The 26,703-nt window shown below is 35.3% G+C and overlaps 1 protein-coding gene across 1 annotated transcript in view; it reads left to right on the top strand.

Moving 5' to 3' along the window:
• The window catches only part of LOC149802479 (uncharacterized), a 228,787-nt gene that overhangs the window by 13,337 nt on the left and 188,747 nt on the right, over window positions 1-26,703 (top strand). The window contains exon 3 of the mRNA XM_089951718.1: window positions 10,640-11,794. Within this exon, the coding sequence (XP_089807844.1) occupies window positions 10,640-11,794 (1,155 nt within the window). The remainder of the gene's footprint in view (window positions 1-10,639; window positions 11,795-26,703) is intronic.

Here is a 26,703-nt window from a genome sequence, read left to right as displayed (position 1 = left end):
GTAAATATTTTGGCATCAATTCAGCATCAGTGTGACATGTTGCAGAAAAAATATACAGATCGACCTTCTCATATAAATTTGGCGAGTGGATTTGATTTTCTTATATTCCTTTAATACTTGACAATGACGATGATAATTAATTTTAGCCCCAATTAGGTAATTAATCTTGATATTATAATTTTTTTTTTTACTTTTAAACAATTATATTTACTATAAATGAATAAAGAAAATGTCAATGAAGTAATCAATGAACTTAAAAATTTAAAATTATCAGATCTAGTTATCAGATAATTCCTGACATCGAGACAATATTACAGAATAAATTTATTCTTGCATACGCTAACAATGAAGACCTTAAATGAGTATATTGCGGCGATTCTCCCTCAATATAACGTACAATTGTTCCTAACTTTGTTCCATCGGCTAAATGAATAAGTTCTTGACTACAAAATGTATTTTTCGCAACTGTATCTGCAATAATCAAATCTGACTCAATATCATCTATAATTAACCTTGAATGATTTCTTTGATGATCATATGCGCCACCTTGAGTAAATTTACCTATTATTTTTCTACCTAAATCTTTTGCGGATTCATGATCTGTCAGCAACCGAACTTAATTTTGTTTTTTATATGATATAATTGCTTCACTAACTATCAACGAGGTCAACATTAATGAATATAACATATATCGCAATAAAACTATTGGAACCCAACGTTTCTCGGAAAAGTGTTTTCCAAACCAAATATAACATATCTTATGAAGACCCTCAGCAAGGTCAAAAGATACAACGCAAGCGAATCCAGTTAAAGGAAAATCTGGCAGCGGACCATTAATTGCTACACGAGTCATTTCGTGAGTTGGATGGCCAAATTGCATAAAATATTTAGCGCAGTTGCCCATACCTAGAGAACTTCCAGGATAACACATGACCATATCAACAGATATCGTATCGAGATGATTATATTTAGTATTCCACAGACCGCCATGTCCATATTCAATACAGCTTGATTGAACATCACTAAGAAAATCCCATCTAGTTGGTTTCCAAGAGTTTCTCTCTCTAGCAATATAGGAAGCAACTGATTGAACCGTAAAACAGTTAGACAATAATTGTTCATCTACGTTATATTTTTCCGCTAATTCTTTCATCTCACGTTGCAATGATTCTTTATGGTATAATTCACCATTAGGTCGAACAAATTGATCGTATTTATCATCGCTGCGAAATAGCCACACCGATACTGAATCTGGTTTACTTATTTCATCAATAGATTCGAAAATATCTGAGGAATAAAATTTAATAATGCGATTCTGTGGAAATATAATCACTGAAGATGTCCACACATGACAGTTATGGTCAGTTATTTCTCTAGGTGATCCTCGTGATTTATTTACCGATGAGTACATAATTTGTCCAGAAAGAGATTTTACCACGATGGGAAATTTTAATTTTGCTGATAACGTAGCTACATCGCTTATAGCTGCTCCATCAGTTATTAATTCGGCCCAAGATATTATTTTTTCATGTCGTAGATCTGTTAATCCATTTCCGCGTTTTGTTTTAGTGAAATGTTCTGTGTTCTGCTACACAATTTAATTTTACAGACATTTTCATCTGAGCAAGATTTCCAATATCGGGTTTGTCATTTAATTTATATATTCCATAAACAACTGCGGTAACAGGCTAAGATCTTTCGTAATATGGTTTGTCTAATCCAGTTAGTAGTCCTGGTTTCAAATCTTTACTTAGAATAATAGTTTTTTTCCCGCTGATAATTGGATCGTGTTTATCTCGAGTTATCTAAATGTCAGGGTCATTTGTTTGTACAATAAATTTTATTCGAAAAATGTATTTTTCATCACCAAGTTGTTTAATTAGTTTTTTTGCTCGATTATCGTTCATGGTAAAATCAAATTCATTTGTCTTCCTCGTGGACCAGACATGAGATGCTCCATCAATATAGAATTCCTCCTTGGCAAAATCAACTTCAGGTAAAATTTCTTCAACCTCATCAAGATCAAATATTTTCATATTATGTTTTAAACAAATATCTAAATAATAATGAATCATTGTAAACGATTGAGAGTTGGTTCGTTGAATTATTGTAATAAATCATGCAGAAATGAGTTTTGTGGCGAGCATTTACAGTGTATCCGCAGAGGTTATCCGGGACCGATAAGATGTATCCGATGTTTTATCGGAATCAGAGGAAAAAAAAATTATGTTTTAATTGCAGGGGAAAACGTTATCGAGAACTAAAACGGCATTATGACAAAAAGGATGACCCTGATAATAGAATTATTAAATGCGAAGAAGATTATCTTGATAGATTTTCCACAAATATCGATTTAGACAAATGGATATTCTATAATGAGCAATATCTTTGCGAGGCATCCAACCATTGATAATTATGAGGCATTGCGCGATGGTGTTGTTAGACACGTCAAATCGAAAAAACTGTTGGAAATATTGATAAATTTGGTTACCTTAAATTTACTGATCATAATTCAAAAAAAAGACTCATCATAATAATTGTTTCGTATTCGAGTGTCACCGCGGATTAATTGAAGATGGCCTTGTAATAGACCATATTGATGGAAATCCATTAAATAATTCGATATCGAATCTCCAAGCCATCACTCAAAGTGAGAATTCTGCTCGGGGAAATACCGGTGGAGGTAATAAAAAGCCTAAAGCAGTTAAATCAGTAAATTTAGAAACAAATGAAGAAATTATATTTCAATTGATGTATTCTGCTGGTAAATATTTTGGCATCAATTCAGCATCAGTGTGACACGTTGCAGAAAAAATATACAGATCGACCTTCTCATATAAATTTGGCGAGTGGATTTGATTTTCTTATATTCCTTTAATACTTGACAATGACGATGATAATTAATTTTAGCCCCAATTAGGTAATTAATCTTGATATTATAATTTTTTTTTTTACTTTTAAACAATTATATTTACTATAAATGAATAAAGAAAATGTCAATGAAGTAATCAATGAACTTAAAAATTTAAAATTATCAGATGATCTAGTTATCAGATAATTCCTGACATCGAGACAATATTACAGAATAAATTTGACGGTAGATACACATTATTGTCCGAATACAGATTAATAAATTCAGTCTGCAGTTTATAGATTTCTGGCTACTGGGGACGAATCCCAAATAAAAAAGTTTGTTAATTTATCTTGCGTGATTGACAAAATTAGATCAAAGTTGTCCAATTATATGAATCAGCGAGAACAGTCACTATCTGTATAAGACAATTTAAAAAATGATAGACTCGGAGGAAGAATCAACAACAATCTAAATTTATTTTATTAAATTATTTATTGAAATTATTGAATTATTTATTTTATTTATTGAAGTTATTGAATTAATTTTTAATGAAATTTTAGGTAATTTCTTGATTTTGACCGGTAATTACCCCTTAAAATTAGCAAAATCAATAAATTTTCATAATTTTGACTACCATTTACTCTGTCTGAATTAAGTAATTTTAACAAAACAAAAAACAAAATAATTTGAATAATATTCTGATTGTTATATAAAATAAGTTATTTTGTGAAATTGTATAATTTTACTGATTTTGAGGGGCAATTACCCTATCTAAATTAGCAAAATCAAACAATTTCTTGATTTTGCCTGCCAAATACCTATCTAAATTACCAAATCAATCAATTTTCTTGATTTTGACTGCCATTTACCCTATCTGAATTAAGTAATTTTAACAAAAAACAAAATAATTTCAATAATATTCTGATTATTATATAAAATAATTTATTTTGTGAAATTGCACAAATTTTCTTGATTTTGACTGGTAATCACCCCCTTAAAATTAACAAATCAATCAAGAAATTGATTAGCGAATCAATCAATTTTCTTGATTTTGACTACCATTTACATTATCTGAATTAAGTAATTTTAACAAAAAACAAAAAAAAAAATAATTTTAAGAATATTCTGATTATTATTTAAAATGAGTTATTCTGCAAAATTGTATAATTTTTGGAATTTTTCTACCGATTACCCCCTTAAAAATCGCTAAATCAATCAATTTTGTTATTTTGACCGGTAATTACCCTATCAAAATTAGCAAATCAATCAATTTTTTTAATTTTGACTAGTAATTACCCTATCTGAATTAAGTAATTTTAACAAAAAAACAAAAAACAAAATAATTTCAATAATATTCTGATTATTATATAAAGTAAGTTATTCTGCAAAATTTTCTTGATGTTGACTGGTAATTACCCTATCAAAAATTGCCAAATCAATCAATTTTCTTGATTTTGACTGGTAATTACCCTATCAGAATTAGCAAATCAATCATTTCTGTTGATTTTGAGTACCATTTACCCACAAATTTGAATATTTTTCAGTAAAAAAATTAATTTATTATATTTTGTTAATTTTTCCAGTATTTTCTTTATTTTTTTAAATTTTTTTTTTTTACAGGGTAAGATTTAAGATCTTATCAATAATGCTTAATATTTCTCCATGTATCAAGTAAATTACTGCTCTGATCTGTTAATCTAAAATTTGCTCGTGATAATAACTGATTATGGCATCGCAGATAGACCGGATTGATTGGTTCTTGTATGATTAAAAATCCAGGTGATAAATTTGGTGAAAACGAATAAAGAACAAATCCCTGTTGGGCTTGATTTGATATTGACGCATCCGCGCTGTAACTGTTTTCGACGATATCACAACCAAGGTGAACTGCAACAACTGTTGTAATATTTACTGATTCGATCGAAATGTGTCTGCCTGTTCCATCTTGGTCATTATTATGCCTTAGGATTGATGCTGGTGGTAGCGATTTTCTCCATGCAAGATGCAGTTTAGGAAAATATTCATCAGTGGTATCACCGACTGATTTTCTTAATTCGAGTACATTATAGCTGGGAATTTTAAAATCTCCTAACGTCACATGGGTTAGTGAATAAGCGGTTAAAAAATTCTTGTTTATCATCCATCAATTACTGCCTGAATTAATCTTTCATTAAAATATTCCATATTGGCTGCGAGTTGATTTAGTATTTCTATGCGTTTGATTATCTCATTATACGAACCTGATGCATTAAATCACACTCCTGAAAATATTGCTGTAGCAACTGCAGTTGTTGTTGGTGTTCTTGATTAATGTCTTGAAACCACGTGATGATTTCATGTAAAAAAACAGCTGCGCCTTTTCTTATTGCTGTTCCTCCCTGTTGTCGTTTAACAATCTCACCAAAAAAACTCCATAAACTATCCTTATTAGCAAAGAGAAAACTACTCCTTAAGGTTGCATTATTCATCCAAAGTAATCTTTGTTTATAACCTGGATCAATTTCATGATAAGATTGCCTGTCTGTGATATAATCACATTTTATAGGTTCTGGCAGCACTGGTGGTGTTGGTGGTTGAATTAATGGCCATCCTAAAACCGTTCTAATCGAACTTGAATAAATATCTACCGCATAATCCGGTGAGGTTATTTCGATAAATGTGGTCATCCTCAACAACTCCGTGAGAAAGCATGTTGTGCAGAGCAATTCTCCACAAGCCACCATGATAACTCCACCAGGACACGTTGAGAGATATTGGAGGGGTATTTCCTTAAACCTCTTCAGTCACCACCCCCACTGCCATAAGTGGGGTTCCGAAAATACATGTGAGCTGTACTGAGGTTAATTACTATGCATGTTGCCTTCCTACCTCAAGTCCAGAAAGTCCACCAGGAAATGCATACAGTTCTACCCAACTTGGGTGGGCACCTTTGATGCAAATATTATATTTAGCACTGGTTTTCCAGAAAAAACAACTATAGAATGAAGATATTTTTGTCATGGAATCAGCGGTATAAAATTAAGATATTGATTTGGGAAACCTGAAGTTAGAACTGTAATATGGACGGAGAAATGTAGTGAGGTTAAATTTGGTATTTTCTTGTATCATTATTATCCTTTTATCATTATTATCCTTTTCTTTTGATAAAGCATATAGAAGTATTGAATTACTGAATTTAAATTCAAGCATGCAACAAGAATTATTTGAAAATATGAAGACCGACCCTTATACAGCAGTGATGAAAGAAAAATTGTTTTAGACACAGGCCCAGGGCTGGGAGCTTAAATAAACTCACAAGCCCTGACTGAAATTCCAAAAATCCGGACACCAATTAACACATGCCCAAAATTTCCCTTTCTTTTAACATTGCCACACAATTTACCAATAGGTACAATTTGAATATAAATTCATTAGGGTTCAAAGGGGTTTGATGTCAAATTGTTGTTTGCAATGTGTCAAGAATTATACCCCCCCCCCCACTTGTCTTTCTTGTTTTTGGTTGGCTCGTGTGCTTCACAAAGTTAAACTCCATCAACCAGAGGTTTTGAAATTTATTTTTGTTGGGCTTTGGCTTTGCTGATAGCTAATTGCTTCCTAAATTGGCTTAAAAAATGAATTACACTTGAACACTATTCCTGAAACTGAAATGATCAAGCCTTGCATTCATGTATATCCATTAAAATCTGACTTAAATGTTGCAGCTGTTCACAAACTTGTCAAAAATATAATACATGTGGCTTAAACTTTCTCATTCAAGGCAATAATATGTAATAACTTTTGATCTTGTACATGCATGTAGCATCTCTTTGATTCACCTATAATGGGTTACACTTCCTGATCCTACCTGTACAATTTAGCACAGGGCCCCGAGTGGCAGAGTGGTCTAAAGTGCTATCCGTTAGGGATCACTGCCATCTCACCTGTCTGCGTGGGTTCGAGTCTTGGATTCGGCCAATGTGGGTATGTGAGAAAGCTTGCCAGTAGCTTCTCGTGGGTTGGAGGTTCTTTCTGGGGTTTTCCCGGGTTCTTCCTCCACCAATAATACTGGCCGCCAAATGTAGCCTATCGTGTGCTGAAAAATGGCGTTAAACCCTATAACAACAACAGCAACAACAATTTAGCACAGTGGGCTCACCCACCACAGCTTTCAAGCACATCTCACTAACTATTGTCAGTTAATTAAGTAACATGTGAATTGGTGGTTTATACCTGACCTTTTTGCCTTTAAATGCCGCTGTTGAAACTGCCCAAGGGATAGTCTTACATCAGCTCCAATCATGACTGTTTATAAACGCTACATGTAACGGGCATATGCTGAAAGTGTTTTTTTTTTTTTAAGATTATTGAAGATTGTGTTTTCTCTAAACACGAATGTGTCAGCGGGTTAGGGAGTACAAAATCGTATTTTTAGCATGGTGCCATGCTTCAATTTGATCAAAATCAGTTCTAAATTCACATAAGAAAGTGGCGATATGATTTAGATTGTGCCATATTATGGCAGGTATGTTAGCATTTTGAAATTACACATTTCATCTGTGTGTTCAAAGCTTCCTCAGGCAAATTTGAATTTTTTTCAACAACCACACTGGGCCCAATCTGTAATAAGAATGGCTATGGGGATCTGGCTATTGGATTTTTTTTAGCACTGTGCAGAATGAATCAATAAATAAACTGAAAAGATTGCAAGTTCATTAAGACATGATTGCTGCATTGATCAAAATAAACACACTGGCATGCAATGACCCTTGAACTAATCCCAAAATTAAAAAAAAAATGGATGTGGTTTGGACTTACAGCCTCTGAAATCAAAACCCCCCACCCCATTTCAGAGTAGAAAATTACTTTCATTCTATGATACCTTGCTAAAGCCATTAGAAAATCTGAAGCCACATATTGTTGCTAGCCATGAGTCACATGATTTATGGATTTGATAGCCACGACTAACATAATTTATGGATTTGATAGCCATGACTAACATGTGGCTTATGGATTTGATAGCCATGACTAACATGTGGCTTATGGATTTGATAGCCATGACTAACATGTGGCTTATAGATTTGATAGCCATGACTAACATGCAACTTACGGACTTGATAGCCATGACTAACATGCGGCTTATGGATTTGATAGCCATGACTAACATGTGGCTTATGGATTTGATAGCCATGACTAACATGCAACTTACGGACTTAATAGCCATGACTAACATGCGGCTTATGGATTTGATAGCCATGACTAACATGTGGCTTATGGATTTGATAGCCATGACTAACATGCAACTTACGGATTTGATAGCCATGACTAACATGTGGCTTATGGATTTGATAGCCATGACTAACATGTGGCTTATGGATTTGATAGCCATGACTAACATGTGGCTTATGGATTTGATAGCCATGACTAACATGTGGCTTATGGATTTGATAGCCATGAACTAACATGATTTATGGATTTGATAGTTGTGACTAACATGTGGCTTATGGATTTGCTAGCCATGACTAATATGATTTATGATTTGATAGTCATGACTAACATGATTTCTGGAATTGATAGCCATGACTAACATGTGACTTATGGATTTGATAGCCATAACTAACATGTGGCTTATGGATTTGATAGCCATGAATAGCATGATTTATGGACTTGATAGCCATGACTAACATGTGGCTTATGGATTTGATAGCCATGACTAACATGTGGCTTATGGATTTGATAGTTGTGACTAACATGTGGCTTATGGATTTGATAGCCATGACTAACATGATCTATGATTTGATAGCCATGACTAACATGATTTCTGGATCTGATAGCCATGACTAACATGTAACTTATGGATTTGATAGCCATGGCTAACATGTGGCTTATGGATTTGATAGCCATGGCTAACATGTGACTTATGGATTTGATAGCCATGGCTAGCATGTGGCTTATGGATTTGATAACCGTGGCTAACACGTGACTTAATGGATTTGATAGCCATGGCTAACATGTGACTTATGGAATTGATAGCCATGGCTAACAAGGGACTTATGGAATTGATAGCCGTGGCTAACATGTGTCTTATGGATTTGATAGCCATGGCTAACATGTGGCTTATGGATTTGATAGCCCTGGCTAACATGTGACTTATGGAATTGATAGCCGTGGCTAACATGTGACTTATGGATTTGATAGCCATGGCTAACATGTGACTTATGGAATTGATAGCCATGGCTAACATGTGACTTATGGATTTGATAGCCATGGCTAACATGTGACTTATGGAATTGATAGCCATGGCTAACATGTGGCTTATGGAATTGATAGCCATGGCTAACATGTGGCTTATGGATTTGATAGCCATGGCTAACATGTGACTTATGGATTTGATAGCCATGGCTAGCATGTGGCTTATGGATTTGATAGCCATGGCTAACATGTGGCTTATGGATTTGATGGCCACGGCTAACATGTGGCTTATGGATTTGATAGCCATTGCTAATATGATTGATGGATTTTGATAGACATTATTAACATGTGACTTACGGATTTTGTTATAGCCATGGCTAACATGTGGCTTGTTTATTTGATAGCCATGGCAAACATGTGGTTTATGGAGTTAATAGCTGTGGATAACATGTGGTTAAGTAATTTGATAGCTATGGCTAATATTGACTTAAGGATTTAATAGTGATGACTGATGCATGACTTAACTTACACTGAAAATAATTAAATGATTCTGCATTTTCAACACTTTCACCCATAAAGTTAGTAATATCAAACTTATCAAATGCCTAAACCATAAGTGATACTTAAGCGATACCATATCTACGAACTTATATGACATTGTACCATGCGCTGGCAGATCTGGGTCTGTGCAGATTGTTATGAGTAATCAGTAGAACAAAGAACATAAACCCTAATCTGCATGTGCTGTATATTATACTAGATGAGGATTTTTGTTGTTTGCAGTTTGATTTGACTTATAAGTGATTATGCACAGTACATCACTGTGCCCTTAGTACAGTCCTATAAACGCCTAATCTGTGGCTGAATGAGTACCAAGAATTTTATTGGCTTGCATAATAATGTCGCACCATCTGAGCTGGCACTCAAAATGACTAAAACATAACATACATGACCAGTTGACTGGATGCCAGTTGTGTGACCTGTCATTGCAACGACTGAGCCAGCATAAAAGGTCACACTAGTAGTTGGACCAAGCCAGGTGCAAAACACTTTGGCTCAGCTATTGAGGAATTATCCTGATTACCTTAATTACGTAATCTTGAAGCAGTGAAAATGGTATCATTGAAGTGATATGGCTTGGAATTAGGTAACAGAATGATTATGTAGTCATATGATTTTTAAGGATAGTGGGAAACATATAATCATATCTGTACTGGTGCATTTCATATTAGTGTGTTGAAAATCATAATGGGCAAAAATGATAGTATATTGGAGCCACGATGGAAAATATCCATCGGTAGAACACTTTAACACTTATAAGGCATGAATAGACAAATTGAATTTTTTCAACCTCAGGTTTTATATTTGTCACCTTGAACTAGATGCTGAAGTAATGTATTTTCACGGGGGGGTTGCTTGTCAATGTTTGCTAGCATCAACATGAATATTTTGCAAAACTCTGGTCTATTTGAATTGTTAATTGTTGATTTTCACACGGCAAGGTTGGTTAAGAAATGATTAGTTAGAAAAAACGTCTCTATGCTTGCCTTATTTTCTATACTTAGTAAGACACATATCTCCAAAAGTTTGAATCTGTCAAATTCCTGTGTTTTGCAGATGACTCAGTCATGACTGAGGCAGCAGATATCATGAATAGAGACACTCAGTCAAGTTTCAACAGTGATGTCATTGTGTTGGATTCTATCCCCCCTGTTGGACACATTGGATCAGGCCAGGCAGCAGATATCATGAACAGAGACACTCAGTTAAGTTTCAACAGCGATGTCATTGTGTTGGATTCTATCCCCAATGTTGGACACATTGAATCAGGCCAGACAGCAGATCTACTAGATCATGACAATAAGACAGACGAACAGTCACAAATTCTCTTTGTAAAAGTGCAGCCTAAGAGCAGCAGCAGAACAGAGATGAAGAAGGCATCTACTGATTGGGATGATTCATTGCCAAAAATACAAATTGGTCATGAAAGACACAGTGGTAAATGTGTGCCAAGTTCTACTGGTTCTCCATCCGTGTTTACTAATACTAAGTTGAATTTGGGTGTTGGTAACCTTCATTACAGTAATACAGTGAGATGTCGAAGCTCATCTTCTGCTACATCTTCTGCTACAATAAATGCACAGACAAGTACTAGCAAGTCATCAAGTGTTTTATCACTGTCACAATCTACAGCACAGCAGTCCTCAAGTATTCTCAGTGCAAATCTTAACGGTTCATCTCCTTGTAGGCCACTTGGACCCAATCAGCTGGTCTGTTTCTCTCCAAGTACATTCACATTTTCCCCTAACGTTGGCTCAGTGATATTAACACCTTTACCAGGTTTTCCCATGTCCTCACATTATTATCTCGACATTAGGAATATGAGACCCCAAATGGCAATCTCTGCAATGGATCCACCAGCTGCAGTGTCATTGCAAACACATTTTCCTAATAAACTTTCTCAGAATACAAATATAGGACAACCACAAGTATTAAACCAACCCAAAGTGAATACATCTGTCAAATCAGATCTAAGTAATGAACCTCGACTGCTAAGTAAAACATCCATGCAACATAGAACATTCAGCAAACACAGTTTCTCACTGGGTCCCTTGCCTTCACTGACACCATCTCCTTTCTCTGCAAGTCCTCTAGCTGCCCCTCAGCCAGAGAACATGATCAAGCCTAGTAGAGGAATTTCAGGAACAGAGATAATCCATGAAGGGGACCGAGATGACCAACGGCCAATAGTTTGGAAACATATTTTTCAAGGTAGTGTATGGTATATGGCATAAATTAGGCTTTTCAGCCAGTCATTAGGGACACATTGATCTAGTATTCTATCTTTGGCAAAATAACAATTGGAAGATAACTCAGTTTTCCTTTCAAAATGTTACATATCAGAGCATTGCACTCATTTACTTGCAACTCACATAACAGGACATAAAAATTAGATCATTAACTGATGATTTTTCTTATTATTTGGATAATAATTAACATAAATCGATTACAACTACATAATGAGTAAATCAGAATCAGCAGCCTCTGTACGGTTAAGATGTCTATAAAAAGTGACCATTTATGATGTACTCACAATCCATTAAAGAACAACTTCAAACATTACATTATTAATTTATCATGTACTTGCAATCATCAAGGAACAACTTCAGACATTACATTATTAATTTATCATGTACTTACAATCATCAAGGAACAACTTCAAACATTACATTATTAATTTATCATGTACTTGCAATCATCAAGGAACAACTTCAGACATTACATTATTAATTTATCATGTACTTGCAATCATCAAGGAACAACTTCAAACATTACATTATTAATTTATCATGTACTTGCAATCATCAAGGAACAACTTCAAACATTACATTATTAATTTATCATGTACTTACAATCCATCAAGGAACAACTTTAAACATTACATTATTAATTTATCATGTACTTAACAATCCATCAAGGAACAACTTCAAACATTACATTATTAATTTATCATGTACTTACAATCCATCAAGGAACAACTTCAAACATTACATTATTAATTTACAAAATTCACATTTTCTTGGTATATATTTAAGATGTTGGTGACATTTGCAATTAGCCAAAAACAGCAAAGAGACACCATTGTTTCATGTTCCATGAAATTGATATTAAAACTTTATTAGGGTGTAAAATGTAAATTTTGTAACAAGGACAGACACACAATATTATATTTCACTATTTAATATTCTTAAAATATTTGGGAGCCAGCAATTGACAGATTTGGTGCTGGAAGTAGCTACACCACATCTGTTGATATTTTGTAGTCAGCTTCTTCATTGCACCTTAATTTGCCAACTTTCTCGAAAAATTTGGCTGCCAATGGTAACTCTGATGTAATCAAAAAACAGAAATATTTATGTACAATGTATTAATTATTTAGTGTGTTGTGTCTGTAATGTATTAGTACTGTACTTTCCAATATTGATATAGTCCTAGATTTATATTTTGTTGCATTATTTTCATTTGCATTATATAATATTGATTCCTTTTACACCTCTTGGCTTTTATGTATGCTCTATGGCATGCCAGGTTGCTCAGGGTGACTTCCCTTGACTTTCATTGTACTCAATCAATGTAAATTCATTCAAAATCTGGCTTGAAACAATGTTTTATTGTGTAACTTTCATAGACACAACAATCACGTTACTATGACTGCCAATTCTGTTCCATAAATGTTGCGTGAGAAGCACATATGTTAATTAGAAGTAATAAAATTATACACAATCCTTAATTGGAAATGCAGTATTTATTAGTTTAATTAGGTACATGTGAGTAATATATCCTCTTACAATAACAGTAAACAAGAATCACTAAGCAGTAATCAAGTTTTATGCCTGCCATTTTTGTTATGTCAGTGTCACATCATTTGCACACAGGTTGGTCAGAAAAAAAGTTTTGATTGTTCTGCAAAAAGACTAAAATGTCATTATTACGGCTACTTTCAGGCATGTCAATAGGATAAATTGGTATAAAATTTCAGTTATGTTTATTAACATTACAGCACAACAAAACATGGATGAACACTTCTTGTCCATAAATGTTATGTGAGGCTTGTTGCAATGACCATTTCAAGAATGCAGAGAAAATACTGGTATTTCTTGCTGCATTTATTCATTTTATTGGTCATCATGAAATCAGCCCATTACACTACTAAGATCATGGAAAGTTCCAGCTGCAAAGAGCTTTTTGAGATTACTAACAAGCTAACATCAAGGAACAAATCTACACCACTTCCAACTACCTTCTTTCCAGTCGACCTTCCAGACATGTTTGCAAATTTCTTCCGTGACAAAGTACAAACCATTAGAGATAAGCTTGACACCACAATTTCGGTTGACTTGTCGTCACCATACAGTTGGGATACAGAATTTGAGCGGCAACATCAGCAGCATTTGAACCTGTCTCTATTGATTTCGTACATACAATCCTGATGAAGAGTGCACCAAAGTCATGTGAACTTGATCCAATTCCAACTGCTTGAGTGCATAGATCCAGAATTGCTTTCACTACCTGATGTTATTAATACCTCTCGCTCATCAGGGGAATTCCCATCACTTTTCAAAACTGCCATTGTAAAGCCTCTGCTGAAGAAACCAGCACTAGACCATAACTATTTAAAGAACTACCGTCCAGTTTCTAATCTCCCATTCATATAAAAAATCTTAGAAAAGTTTGTTCTGTCCCAGCTTGTATCTCATCTGAATTCAAACGGTCTTTTTAGCAATGTACAATGGGCCCTGGTATGCAAAAGAACGTTGTCCATATGACTTCGTTTTCGTAGTGGGAATAATGAGTATACGATTGTCAGAAGAGGAGCATAAGTATCTTAATGGTGTGTACAATCTGCATATCGCCCTTGCCACAGTACTGAAACTACTCTTCTAAAATTAGTTAATGACATTCTCTCTGCTTTGGATAGCGGAAAGATTACAGTCCTCACCCTCCTTGATTTGTCTGCAGCATTTGACACAATAGACCATGATATATTACTTCACCGTCTCCAGCATGTATTTGGCATTCATGAAACAGCCTTACTGTTGTTCAAGTCATGCTTGGTCAACAGGACACAAATTGTATCTGCAAATGGAATACACTCCAGCCCAGTTGATCTATGTTGTGGTGTTCCACAGGGGTCTGTTCTTGGACGTGTTCTCTTCATTCTATACACTTAGCCGCTCTCAGGTGTCATAAATCAGCATCCAGTGCCCACCAATTGTACGCTGATGACACCCAAATATACAAAACTAGCCACCCATCTAAAGTCGATTCTACCATCCAAGGTGTAGAGACATGCATTTCAGAGATGAAATCATGGATGACATGTAACAAGCTGCAGATGAATGATGATAAAGCCGTTCTGATCACAAAACAGACTTTCTCATTCACTTCCTTTACCTCAAATAATATCAGCAACACCAACATTAGATTCATTGTCAGTACGAAACCAAGGTGTTACTTTCGAAAGTACTCTCACATTGCACCAACCTTTCATTTACATATGCAAGGCAGCATATCTTGAGCTGAGTCGCATCAGCTCCATTCACAAATATCATTTAGAAACTTCAAAAAGTTCAAAACACAGCTGCTTGGATCATCTTTAGAGTACACAATCAGGGCACACCTCCCTCCCCCGCTCTGTACCCTACACTGGCTATCCATTCGATCCAGAATCGAACACAAAATTTGTTCTACGTTCTACTGATGGACTCAGTCCCACATACCTATCCGACCCTCACCCATGTGTACACACCAGCAAGATACTTAATGCTCCTCTTCTGACAATCGTATACTCATTATTCCCACTACGAAAACGAAGTCATATGGACAACTTTCTTTTACATACCAGGGCCCAGCAACATGGAATGAATTGTCGACTGAACTTAGACACAAAGACAGTGATCTCATTCAAGAGTGCTCTTAAAACTCACCTGTTTCGACTGCAGGAACAAACTTGAAGACCTAATAATGTTTCGTACCTTAAATATTTTCAGCATGTTTTATGTTTTCTAATTTCATGGTGTTTGTTTTTTTAATCATATCATTATATATATTTTTAATGTTTTTATTTTATGTATTAGGTGTTGTCTTACGTTGTAAAGTGCTTAGAGCTTCTAAAGATTATGCGCTATACAAAGTTCTCATTATTATTATTATTATCTATTGCCAAACAATCAGAATTTTTAATTGCGACACTTCTTTGGTTTAAATTTCATCTATCTTTGTATCAGACATCATAGAAATAATGCACAATAGACCATGATATATTACTTTACCATCTCCAGCATGTACAGTATTTGGCATTCATGATACAGTCTTACTGTGGTTCAAGTCCTACTTGGTCAACAGGACACAAATTGTGTCTGTAAATGGAATACACTCCAGCCCAGTTGATCTATGTTGTTGTGTTCCACAGGGTTTTGTTCTTGGACCTGTTCTCTTCATTCTGTACACTCATTCGCTCTCAAGTGTCATAGATCATCATCCAGTGTCTCACCAATCGTACGCTGATGAGACCCAAATATACAAATCTAGCCACCCAACTGAAGTTGATGCTACCATCCAAGGTGTAGAGAGATGCATTTCTGATGTGAAATCATGGATGACATGTAACAAGCTGCAGATGAATGATGATAAAACTGAGGCCATTCTAATCACAACACAAAGACTTTCTCATTCACATCCTTTACCTCAAACAATAAATATCAGCAACACCAACATTAAATTCACACAATCAGTATGAAACCTAGGTGTTACTCTGGACAGTACTCTCACATTGCACCAACATGTCATGAACATAGGCAAAGCTGCATATCTTGAGCTGAGATGCATCAGCTCCATTCGCAAATATCTTTCAGTTGGTGCCACTAAAAGACTTTTTAAAAACTCGATTCTGTCTGGTTCATCTCAATATCAACTCCAGAAACTTCAAAAAGTTCAAAACACAGCTGCTCGGATCATACTTAGAGTACCACGATCAGAGCACACCTCCTCGCTGCTCTGTTCCCTACACTGGCTATCCATTCAATCCAGAATCAAACACAAAATTTGTTCTCTGTGCTACATTTCACTGATGGACTCCAGTCCTACATACCTATCCGACCTCACCCATGTGTACACACCAGCAAGATACTTATGCTCCTCTTCTGACAATCGTATACTCATTATTCCCACTATAAAAACAAAGTCATATGGACAGCGTTCTTTTGCATACCAGGGCCCAGCAACGTGGAATGAATTGCCCACTGAACTTAGACACAAAGACACAGTGATCCCATTCAAGAGTGCTCTTAAAACTCATTTCTTTCGGCTGCAAGAACAAACTTAAAGACCTAATAATGTTTCCTACCTTAAATATTTTCAGCATGGTTTTTATGTTTACTAATTTCATGGTGTTTATTTTTGTAATAATATCATTATATATGTTTTTTATCTTATAGGTGTTGTCTAATGTTGTAAAGCGCTTAGAGCTTCTAAAGATTATGCGCTATACAAAGTCCTCATTATTATTATTATTATTATTATTATTATTATTATTATATATATTGTAATTAATTTTATTGGTCGTCATATAATTTGTAATTAAAGATAAACAATTCTTGTGCAGCCTATTTAAAGAATGCTCTTATTGTCAGATAACGTGTAAATTATGAGTTCACGTAACATACTTACCGTCATTCTTATCAACTGTGAACAACCTTTGATCGGTTATGTAAAGGTTTTTGACAACAGGATAGCTAGTGTGCCATGTGTATACTGAATAACCTGTGGGACTGTTTGGGTTTCAGAAAAAAACCTGAATTTGACTTACATAACAGCGAAAGTGGATTGACATGGAAGGTTTGCCTGTAAATTCGTAATTGTGTCTTATTTTAATGTATAAAAGTATTTAAGTTTTCTTTATTGAAACACAATATAAAATGACTACAAAATGAACAACTCACTATTTAATATATTGAAAGTATTATGACAGGGCAAGTTGTTAAACATAGCCTAAAAAGTTGGACAGACTTGTCACATGTAATATTGGGGTGATAATAATCAATTATTTTTATATTATTTTCCAACCAGCAAGACAGTCATTACATGTTAGAAATAAGAATTTGTAGTTTTTTTATACTTGCAATGCAGGCAAGTAATACCCCATTTTGATCTGTCTGGAATGTAATATTTTCAGAAATGACAGGAAATTAATAATTAACAAACATATTTGATGTCAAAACTGTCTTTATTATCACAGTACATTATGAATATACATAGTAAGTAATATTTATGAGAAGTTAAAAGTCTGAAATGCTTTTCACAGCCTCTTTTCAACAAAGACATCATCTGACTGTACACACAGCCATATGCAGGGACTTTGCTATATACCTGTGTCAGTGTTCTGACTAATAGCAGGGAGTTTGCTATAATGGTTATGTCAGTGCTCTGACTAATAGCAGGGACTTTGCTATATACCTGTGTCAGTGTTCTGACTAATAGCAGGGACTTTGCTATATACCTGTGTCAGTGCTCTGACTATTGGCAGGGACTTTGCTATATACCTGTGTCAGTGTTCTGACTAATAGCAGGGACTTTGCTATATACCTGTGTCAGTGTTCTGACTAATAGCAGGGACTTTGCTATATACCTGTGTCAGTGTCCTAATGGAAGAATGATGTATGGGTATATAAGTGTAATCCATTCATAATAATATCTGAAATTACATGTTCAGTAAGATGTTCTTAATAATATATAAACTAAATATAATATGTGTTACGACTCTGTTGTCTTAAACTAAGTAACAGAAAGAATCCAAACCAACATATTTAGTAAAATTAAAAGAAAAATTAATTCTCTAAGTTACAAAGTGAAAATTTAAGAGGCATTTAAAGTATTATGATTTAAATCCCAAATAATCCCAAATGTTCGATCACAAATTCAAAAGATAGAATATTCAGAATGAATTCCAATAGAATTGAATGTGCTGATGTACCAATATTCTTGAATGAGTTGATGCACCAATAGTTTTGATGTACTACATTGATATAATGTAAAATCTCTTTGAATGAGACCCTAATAATCACAGTGTATTGTTTTATTCCAGAAAGCACTTTTGTAATTCCAATGAGTAATTTAAATAAATGATTCCTATTAAATTATATTTGAACACAACTAAACGAAAATCCACAGACTTATTAAAACACGAATGAAGACCTTCTTTACAACACCTACGTATACTGATTTCACTTGACCTAAAATATACAGGGATGGAACCTTTCTGGTTTTAGTTGGAATTCCTTTTGTTTTTAATGCAGGCTGGTTTTTCTTTTTGTTAACATTTCTGGTCGACTTTATTCCATGTTAAAATAAATCTGAATATTTTTTCCTGGATATAATATGAGTTTGAGTAGAAAGGAAAGTAACAAGTATTAGAGTTAGCCGTGTATGTTGGATTTTTTCATGGTTTCAGTAAAGTAAGGTGTTTTTATATCAGAAAACAGTTTCATACAAGATGAAAAAGGGATATCAAAAGATATAAAAAGAGTACTTGTATAAATAGCTGTATTCAAGTACTTAAATGAGCAGTTTTAGGTTATGTCTTTTCTTACATGTTTTGATGATTTTGAAAGTTGTACAAATTTAGAATTAATTGTGAAGTGGACACTTTACACATGTCCTACAAATACATGACCAATTTTCTGGACATAATAGAATGCTAGGATGTGGGTCATTTAAAATAAAATATTCCATCAAATTTGTAAACAGGTTTAGGGCTTGAAGTTAAATTTTTAATAAACATCTTGTTTATGATTTATAGTCATGAGAAACGTCAGAAAAGCAAAACATGACAGTAGCCTGGTAGGCCAAAACCTGACCCTCAGTCATGGACAAAGTTCAAACACACAATATAAAATTAAATATACTTGACATATGGTACTATTAATACTGGAACTAAATGTTCAGTATGGTTTTTTATTAATATAAAAAGTAAACATTTAGTATTTGTAAACCTGCTTTATCTAAGATAAGCAACATTCAGTAACAAAAAAATGCAGGTGACAATCTTAGAATCCAAGTCTATATCAGAATATTGTCTCAAATGTTTTTGTTGCATACTATCAATTCCTTGCAGCATACTGCTTGTTAAATATCATTTGATTATCAATATTCATTAGATTACATTTCTTAGTTCAGAAGAAGCCTTGAATCTAATGAGTAAAGTTGCATTAATCCAACTATTTGATAAGGGGATAATATGTATAGTAATTTGCAATAAACTATTTTCATCTCAGCATTGTAAGTATCTAATAGTTGCAGAAATGGACACATTAACAAAATTGCTCTTAAGCCGTGTTTTGAATTTGTACTTCACTGTTTTAAGTGAATTGTTTCAGCTACGATACTGATTGATAAAAGACCTACGATACTGATTGATAAAACAGGCCTGCTGTCTTATATAGCCTTTTCACTCTCATACTTTCTCAGTTTGCTTGTTAATACTTTCTCACAAACTATAATTCACTGTCTTGATTTTATAGCACATGCTCATATTCACATTGATAATTAAGTTTTAAGTATAGAGTTAAGATAGGATACATTGTCTTATGACCTTGAGAGTATTCACATTGATAATTAAGTTTTAACTATAGAGTTAAGATAGGATACATTGTCTTATGACCTTGAGAGTAATTTTTTCCATGACATTCAAATATCAGCTTTAAATTATGGATCTTTAGATTTTTGTATAAATGGGATCATACGGATTTTACCTCTATAGGTCTAAAACCAGAAGAGCTTGTGGATGGCCAGTTTGTTTTCTGTCTGTCCATTAGGGCATGTTTCATTACTGCTACTCCTTTCAGATACTTGGAGGATTGCCGTGAAATTACAGGAACATTCATAAATGTTCTTGGTCCTAAATTAAAATGGTGCACCTTAGACAGCCAGTATGTCCACCATGGTTGTCATATTGAAGGTCTTGATATCGCTACTTTTTCTGAATGGATGGTTATGTCAGTATGAAGTTTCCCCTAAAGTACTTCTTATAATGTCTAGTTGTGGTCTTAAATGAAAATTGAGCCAATCTGATATCAAATATGGCCACTGCAGCAGCCATCTTCAAAATGTTCTTATCATATAAGAATGTGGTTTTTGCCATAAAATATCTCTTATTTAGTTGGTTTTGGGGGGAAAATCATGCTGATTGGATATCAGATATGGCAGTCAGAGCTGCCATCTTGAAAATATTGTTATTGCCACCCCCTTTGAATGGGAGTTTTCACAAGATTTCTTGTTAACTTGATCCTAATGAAAAATGGTGCCAATCTCACATTCCGTATGTCCTCATTGACTGCTATCTTGCAAACCTTGTTATCACTTAAATAGAAAGCCATATTTACAATGGAGTTTTACAAGAAAACTAAAAATTGTGCCATTCTGACATCCAGTATGGCCACCAAATCAAACATCTTCAAAATGTTTTTATTGCTACTTGTCCTAATGGAAAGTTTTATTGACATCGGGTTTTCAACAGGAAACTAAGAGTGGTGTCTAGCTGATGCCAATCTGACATCCAGTCTTGAACATCTTATTGAATGGTCAAATTCACGTGAGCTTTTACCAAGAGACTTCTAATGATATCTGGAAGGTCCTAAAATGCTTCCAATCTGACATACAGTTAGGCTGTCACCAAGAGACTTCTAATGATTTCTGGATGGTCCTAAAATGCTTCCAATCTGACATGGAGTTAGGCTGTCACCAAGAGACTTCTAATGATTTCTGGATGGTCCAAAAATGCTTCCAATCTGACATGGAGTTAGGCTGTCACCAAGAGACTTCTAATGATTTCTAGATGGTCCTAAAATGCTTCCAATCTGACATGGAGTTAGGCTGTCACCAAGAGACTTCTAATGATATCTGGATAATGATATCTGGATGGTCCTAAAATGCTTCCAATCTGACATGGAGTTAGGCTGTCACCAAGAGACTTCTAATGATATCTGGATGGTCCTAAAATGCTTCCAATCTGACATACAGTTAGGCTGTCACTTGCTCATTAGAAAATCTTGTTTTTGTTATAAAAAATATCTTTGGTTTCAACACAGATTAGTTACAAGAAGAAAATATTGATATTGAATTCCTGGATATTTTTTTTGATCACTGAAGTGTAAATATCTTTGAGGAATTCTTGTTTACATTCCTACTGTTAGGTGGAGCAGATTATGTGGTGGTGTTGATTGTCATTTACTGTACAATAATTTGAGTACAAGTATCAGAATTTGTGTATGGCTTTAGGGGTTACATGATATTTTCATGCATTTTGATTGGTTTAGTGGTTCAACAATATACCTGTGTTATGTGTATCGCTTTAGGGGTTCAACAATATACCTGTGTTATGTGGATGGCATTAAGGGTTACATGATATTCCCATGCATTGTGGATGGCATTAGGGGTTTAGTGATATATCTGTGTCATGTGAATGGCTTTAGGGGTTACATGATATTCCTGTGTATTGTCGATGACTTTAGGGGTTACATGATACTCCTGTGTATTGTGGATGGCTTCAGGGGTTACATGATATTCCTGTGTATTGTGAATGGCTTTAGGGGTTACATGATATTCCTGTGTATTGTGAATGGCTTTAGGGGTTACATGATATTCCTGTGTATTGTGAATGGCTTTAGGAGTTACATGATATTCCTGTGTATTGTGAATGGTTTTGGGGTTACATGATATTCCTGTGTATTGTGAATAGCTTTAGGGGTTACATGATATTCCTGTGTATTGTGAATGGCTTTAGGGGTTACATGATATTCCTGTGTATTGTGAATGGCTTTAGGGGTTACATGATATTCCTGTGTATTGTGGATGGCTTTAGGGGTTACATGATATTCCTGTCTGTTGTTACATGATATTCCTGTGTATTGTGAATGGCTTTAGGGGTTACATGATATTCCTGTGTATTGTGGATGGCTTTAGGGGTTACATGATATTCCTGTGTATTGTGAATGGCTTTAAGGGTTACATGATATTCCTGTGTATTGTGAATGGCTTTAGGGGTTACATGATATTCCTGTGTATTGTGAATGGCTTTAGGGGTTACATGATATTCCTGTGTATTGTGAATGGCTTTAGGGGTTACATGATATTCCTGTGTATTGTGAATGGCTTTAGGGGTTACATGATATTCCTGTGTATTGTGAATGGCTTTAGGGGTTACATGATATTCCTGTGTATTGTGGATGACTTTAGGGGTTACATGATATTCCTGTGTATTGTGAATGGCTTTAGGGGTTACATGATATTCCTGTGTATTGTGAATGGCTTTAGGGGTTACATATTCCTGTGTATTGTGAATGGCTTTAGGGGTTACATGATATTCCTGTGTATTGTGGTTGGCTTTAGGGGTTACATGATATTCCTGTGTATTGTGAATGGCTTTAGGGGTTACATGATATTCCTGTGTATTGTGAATGGCTTTAGGGGTTACATGATATTCCTGTGTATTGTGGATGGCTTTAAGGGTTACATGATATTCCTGTCTGTTGTTACATGATATTCCTGTGTATTGTGAATGGCTTTAGGGGTTACATGATATTCCTGTGTATTGTGGATGGCTTTAGGGGTTACATGATATTCCTGTCTGTTGTTACATGATAATCCTGTGTATTGTGAATGGCTTTAGGGGTTACATGATATTCCTGTGTATTGTGAATGGCTTTAGGGGTTACATGATATTCCTGTGTATTGTGAATGGCTTTAAGGGTTACATGATATTCCTGTGTATTGTGAATGGCTTTGGGGTTACATGATATTCCTGTGTATTGTCGATGGCTTTAGGGGTTACATGATATTCCTGTGTATCGTGGATGGCTTTAGGGGTTACATGATATTCCTGTGTATTGTGAATGGCTTTAGGGGTTACATGATATTCCTGTGTATTGTGGATGGCTTTAGGGGTTACATGATATTCCTGTGTATTGTGAATGGCTTTAGGGGTTACATGATATTCCTGTGTATTGTGGATGGCTTTAGGGGTTACATGATATTCCTGTGTATTGTGGATGGCTTTAGGGGTTACATGATATTCCTGTGTATTGTGAATGGCTTTAGGGGTTACATGATATTACTGTGTATTGTGAATGGCTTTAGGGGTTACATGATATTCCTGTGTATTGTGAATGGCTTTAGGGGTTACATGATATTCCTGTGTATTGTGAATGGCTTTAGGGGTTACATGATATTCCTGTGTATTGTGGATGGCTTTAGGGGTTACATGATATTCCTGTGTATTGTGAATGGCTTTAGGGGTTACATGATATTACTGTGTATTGTGAATGGCTTTAGGGGTTACATGATATTCCTGTGTATTGTGAATGGCTTTAGGGGTTACATGATATTCCGGTGTATTGTGAATGGCTTTAGGGGTTACATGATATTCCTGTGTATCGTGGATGGCTTTAGGGGTTACATGATATTCCTGTGTATGGTGAATGGCTTTAGGGGTTACATGATGTTCCTGTGTATTGTGAATGGCTTTAGGGGTTACATGATATTCCTGTGTATTGTGAATGGCTTTAGGGGTTACATGATATTCCTGTGTATTGTGAATGGCTTTAGGGGTTACATGATATTCCTGTGTATTGTGGATGGCTTTAAGGGTTACATGATATTCCTGTCTGTTGTTACATGATAATCCTGTGTATTGTGAATGGCTTTAGGGGTTACATGATATTCCTGTGTATTGTGAATGGCTTTAGGGGTTACATGATATTCCTGTGTATTGTGAATGGCTTTAAGGGTTACATGATATTCCTGTGTATTGTGAATGGCTTTGGGGTTACATGATATTCCTGTGTATTGTCGATGGCTTTAGGGGTTACATGATATTCCTGTGTATCGTGGATGGCTTTAGGGGTTACATGATATTCCTGTGTATTGTGAATGGCTTTAGGGGTTACATGATATTCCTGTGTATTGTGGATGGCTTTAGGGGTTACATGATATTCCTGTGTATTGTGAATGGCTTTAGGGGTTACATGATATTCCTGTGTATTGTGGATGGCTTTAGGGGTTACATGATATTCCTGTGTATTGTGGATGGCTTTAGGGGTTACATGATATTCCTGTGTATTGTGAATGGCTTTAGGGGTTACATGATATTACTGTGTATTGTGAATGGCTTTAGGGGTTACATGATATTCCTGTGTATTGTGAATGGCTTTAGGGGTTACATGATATTCCTGTGTATTGTGAATGGCTTTAGGGGTTACATGATATTCCTGTGTATTGTGGATGGCTTTAGGGGTTACATGATATTCCTGTGTATTGTGAATGGCTTTAGGGGTTACATGATATTACTGTGTATTGTGAATGGCTTTAGGGGTTACATGATATTCCTGTGTATTGTGAATGGCTTTAGGGGTTACATGATATTCCGGTGTATTGTGAATGGCTTTAGGGGTTACATGATATTCCTGTGTATCGTGGATGGCTTTAGGGGTTACATGATATTCCTGTGTATGGTGAATGGCTTTAGGGGTTACATGATGTTCCTGTGTATTGTGAATGGCTTTAGGGGTTACATGATATTCCTGTGTATCATGGATGGCTTTAGGGGTTACATGATATTCCTGTGTATTGTGAATGGCTTTAGGGGTTACATGATATTCCTGTGTATTGTGGTTGGCTTTAGGGGTTACATGATATTCCTATGTATTGTGAATGGCTTTAGGGGTTACATGATACTCCTGTGTATTGTGAATGGCTTTAGGGGTTACATGATATTCCTGTGTATCATGGATGGCTTTAGGGGTTACATGATATTCCTGTGTATTGTGAATGGCTTTAGGGGTTACATGATATTCCTGTGTATTGTGGTTGGCTTTAGGGGTTACATGATATTCCTATGTATTGTGAATGGCTTTAGGGGTTACATGATACTCCTGTGTATCGTGGATGGCTTTCGGGGTTACATGATATTCCTGTGTATTGTGGATGGCTTTAGGGGTTACATGATACTCCTGTGTATCGTGGATGGCTTTAGGGGATCAGTGCTACATGATATTCTCGTGCCTTGTATTGTTAGGTATCATGATACATCATTGATATACATATTAACTTGAAGTTTTTGTCATATTTAGAAAGGCTCTCAGTGGTTGGTTTGGTGACATTTCTGATATGTTGACAACGGCCGTTTTTCCAGCATGCAAATTGCACAGAAGCCTATTCTCATTTTTGAGAACATAACACAAACACTCAAAAATGGACTACCTGCTAGCCATTGGGGATTCTAATTCAGCCTTTTTGGCCATTCCAGGCTGCTCCTTTTGATTGGACCCAAGTTTCTCATGATGGTTAGCATGAGGGGCTATAGGAGGAAGTCTGCATTCCTCTCCTCATTCCTAATGGATGGAGGCAATCATTACTGGAATCACTCCCTTTCCTGATCAGTCCTCATCTTTGAAACATTCAGTTGGGTGCCTGATTAAACCAAATTCCATCTCCTGAAGCAGACTTCTTTCTTTACACCAATGCCTCAAGGGGGTGTTCACTTAGAGCTGAAGGGGGTGTTCATTTAGAGCTCATGGGAGTAGTGCCTTTTGTCTCAGGAGGAATCTTTCTTTGAAAACAACATTCTAGTATTTCAAGGGTGTGTCAGCCTTCAGAGATTTTGTCACAGCTAGGTTGTCGTGAAAAATGCATCTGTTGTTGCATACCTCATAAGTCATTGGGCACTTGTACATGTTCTCTCTGCTTGGATGTTAGGAGCTTCCTTCATTGGGCAACTTGAGAGGAGATCACTCCCATAATCTGCAGCATTCTGAGCAAAAGGAATATTTTATCAGACAGGTGAGAGTCTGCATAGCATGGTCCCTACAGCAGTCAACAGGTGAGCAGTCTTCATAATATGGTCCCTACACCAGTCGACAGCATCAAGACTTTTTTTATCTGTGGATAATGCCAGCAGTAGACTTGTCCAGAATCCATGGACAGTTGATACCTTTAGTCTTTGGTGATATTGATTGTACACTTATACAGTTCAGAATAATGTCTCAGATTCTTCAGATTCAATCATGCAAGTCAAGGCTCATTCAGACAACTCATGTTCATACCAGGCTTATTCAGATAACTCATGTTCA

The sequence above is a fragment of the Sinohyriopsis cumingii genome, chromosome 3, assembly GCF_028554795.1.
Source record: "Sinohyriopsis cumingii isolate HCF-2022 chromosome 3, ASM2855479v2, whole genome shotgun sequence".
In the NCBI taxonomy this organism is placed as follows: Eukaryota; Metazoa; Mollusca; class Bivalvia; order Unionida; family Unionidae; genus Sinohyriopsis; species Sinohyriopsis cumingii.
The sequence above is the reverse complement of the archived record's forward strand: the minus strand, read 5'-3'. Positions and strand labels throughout refer to the sequence as shown.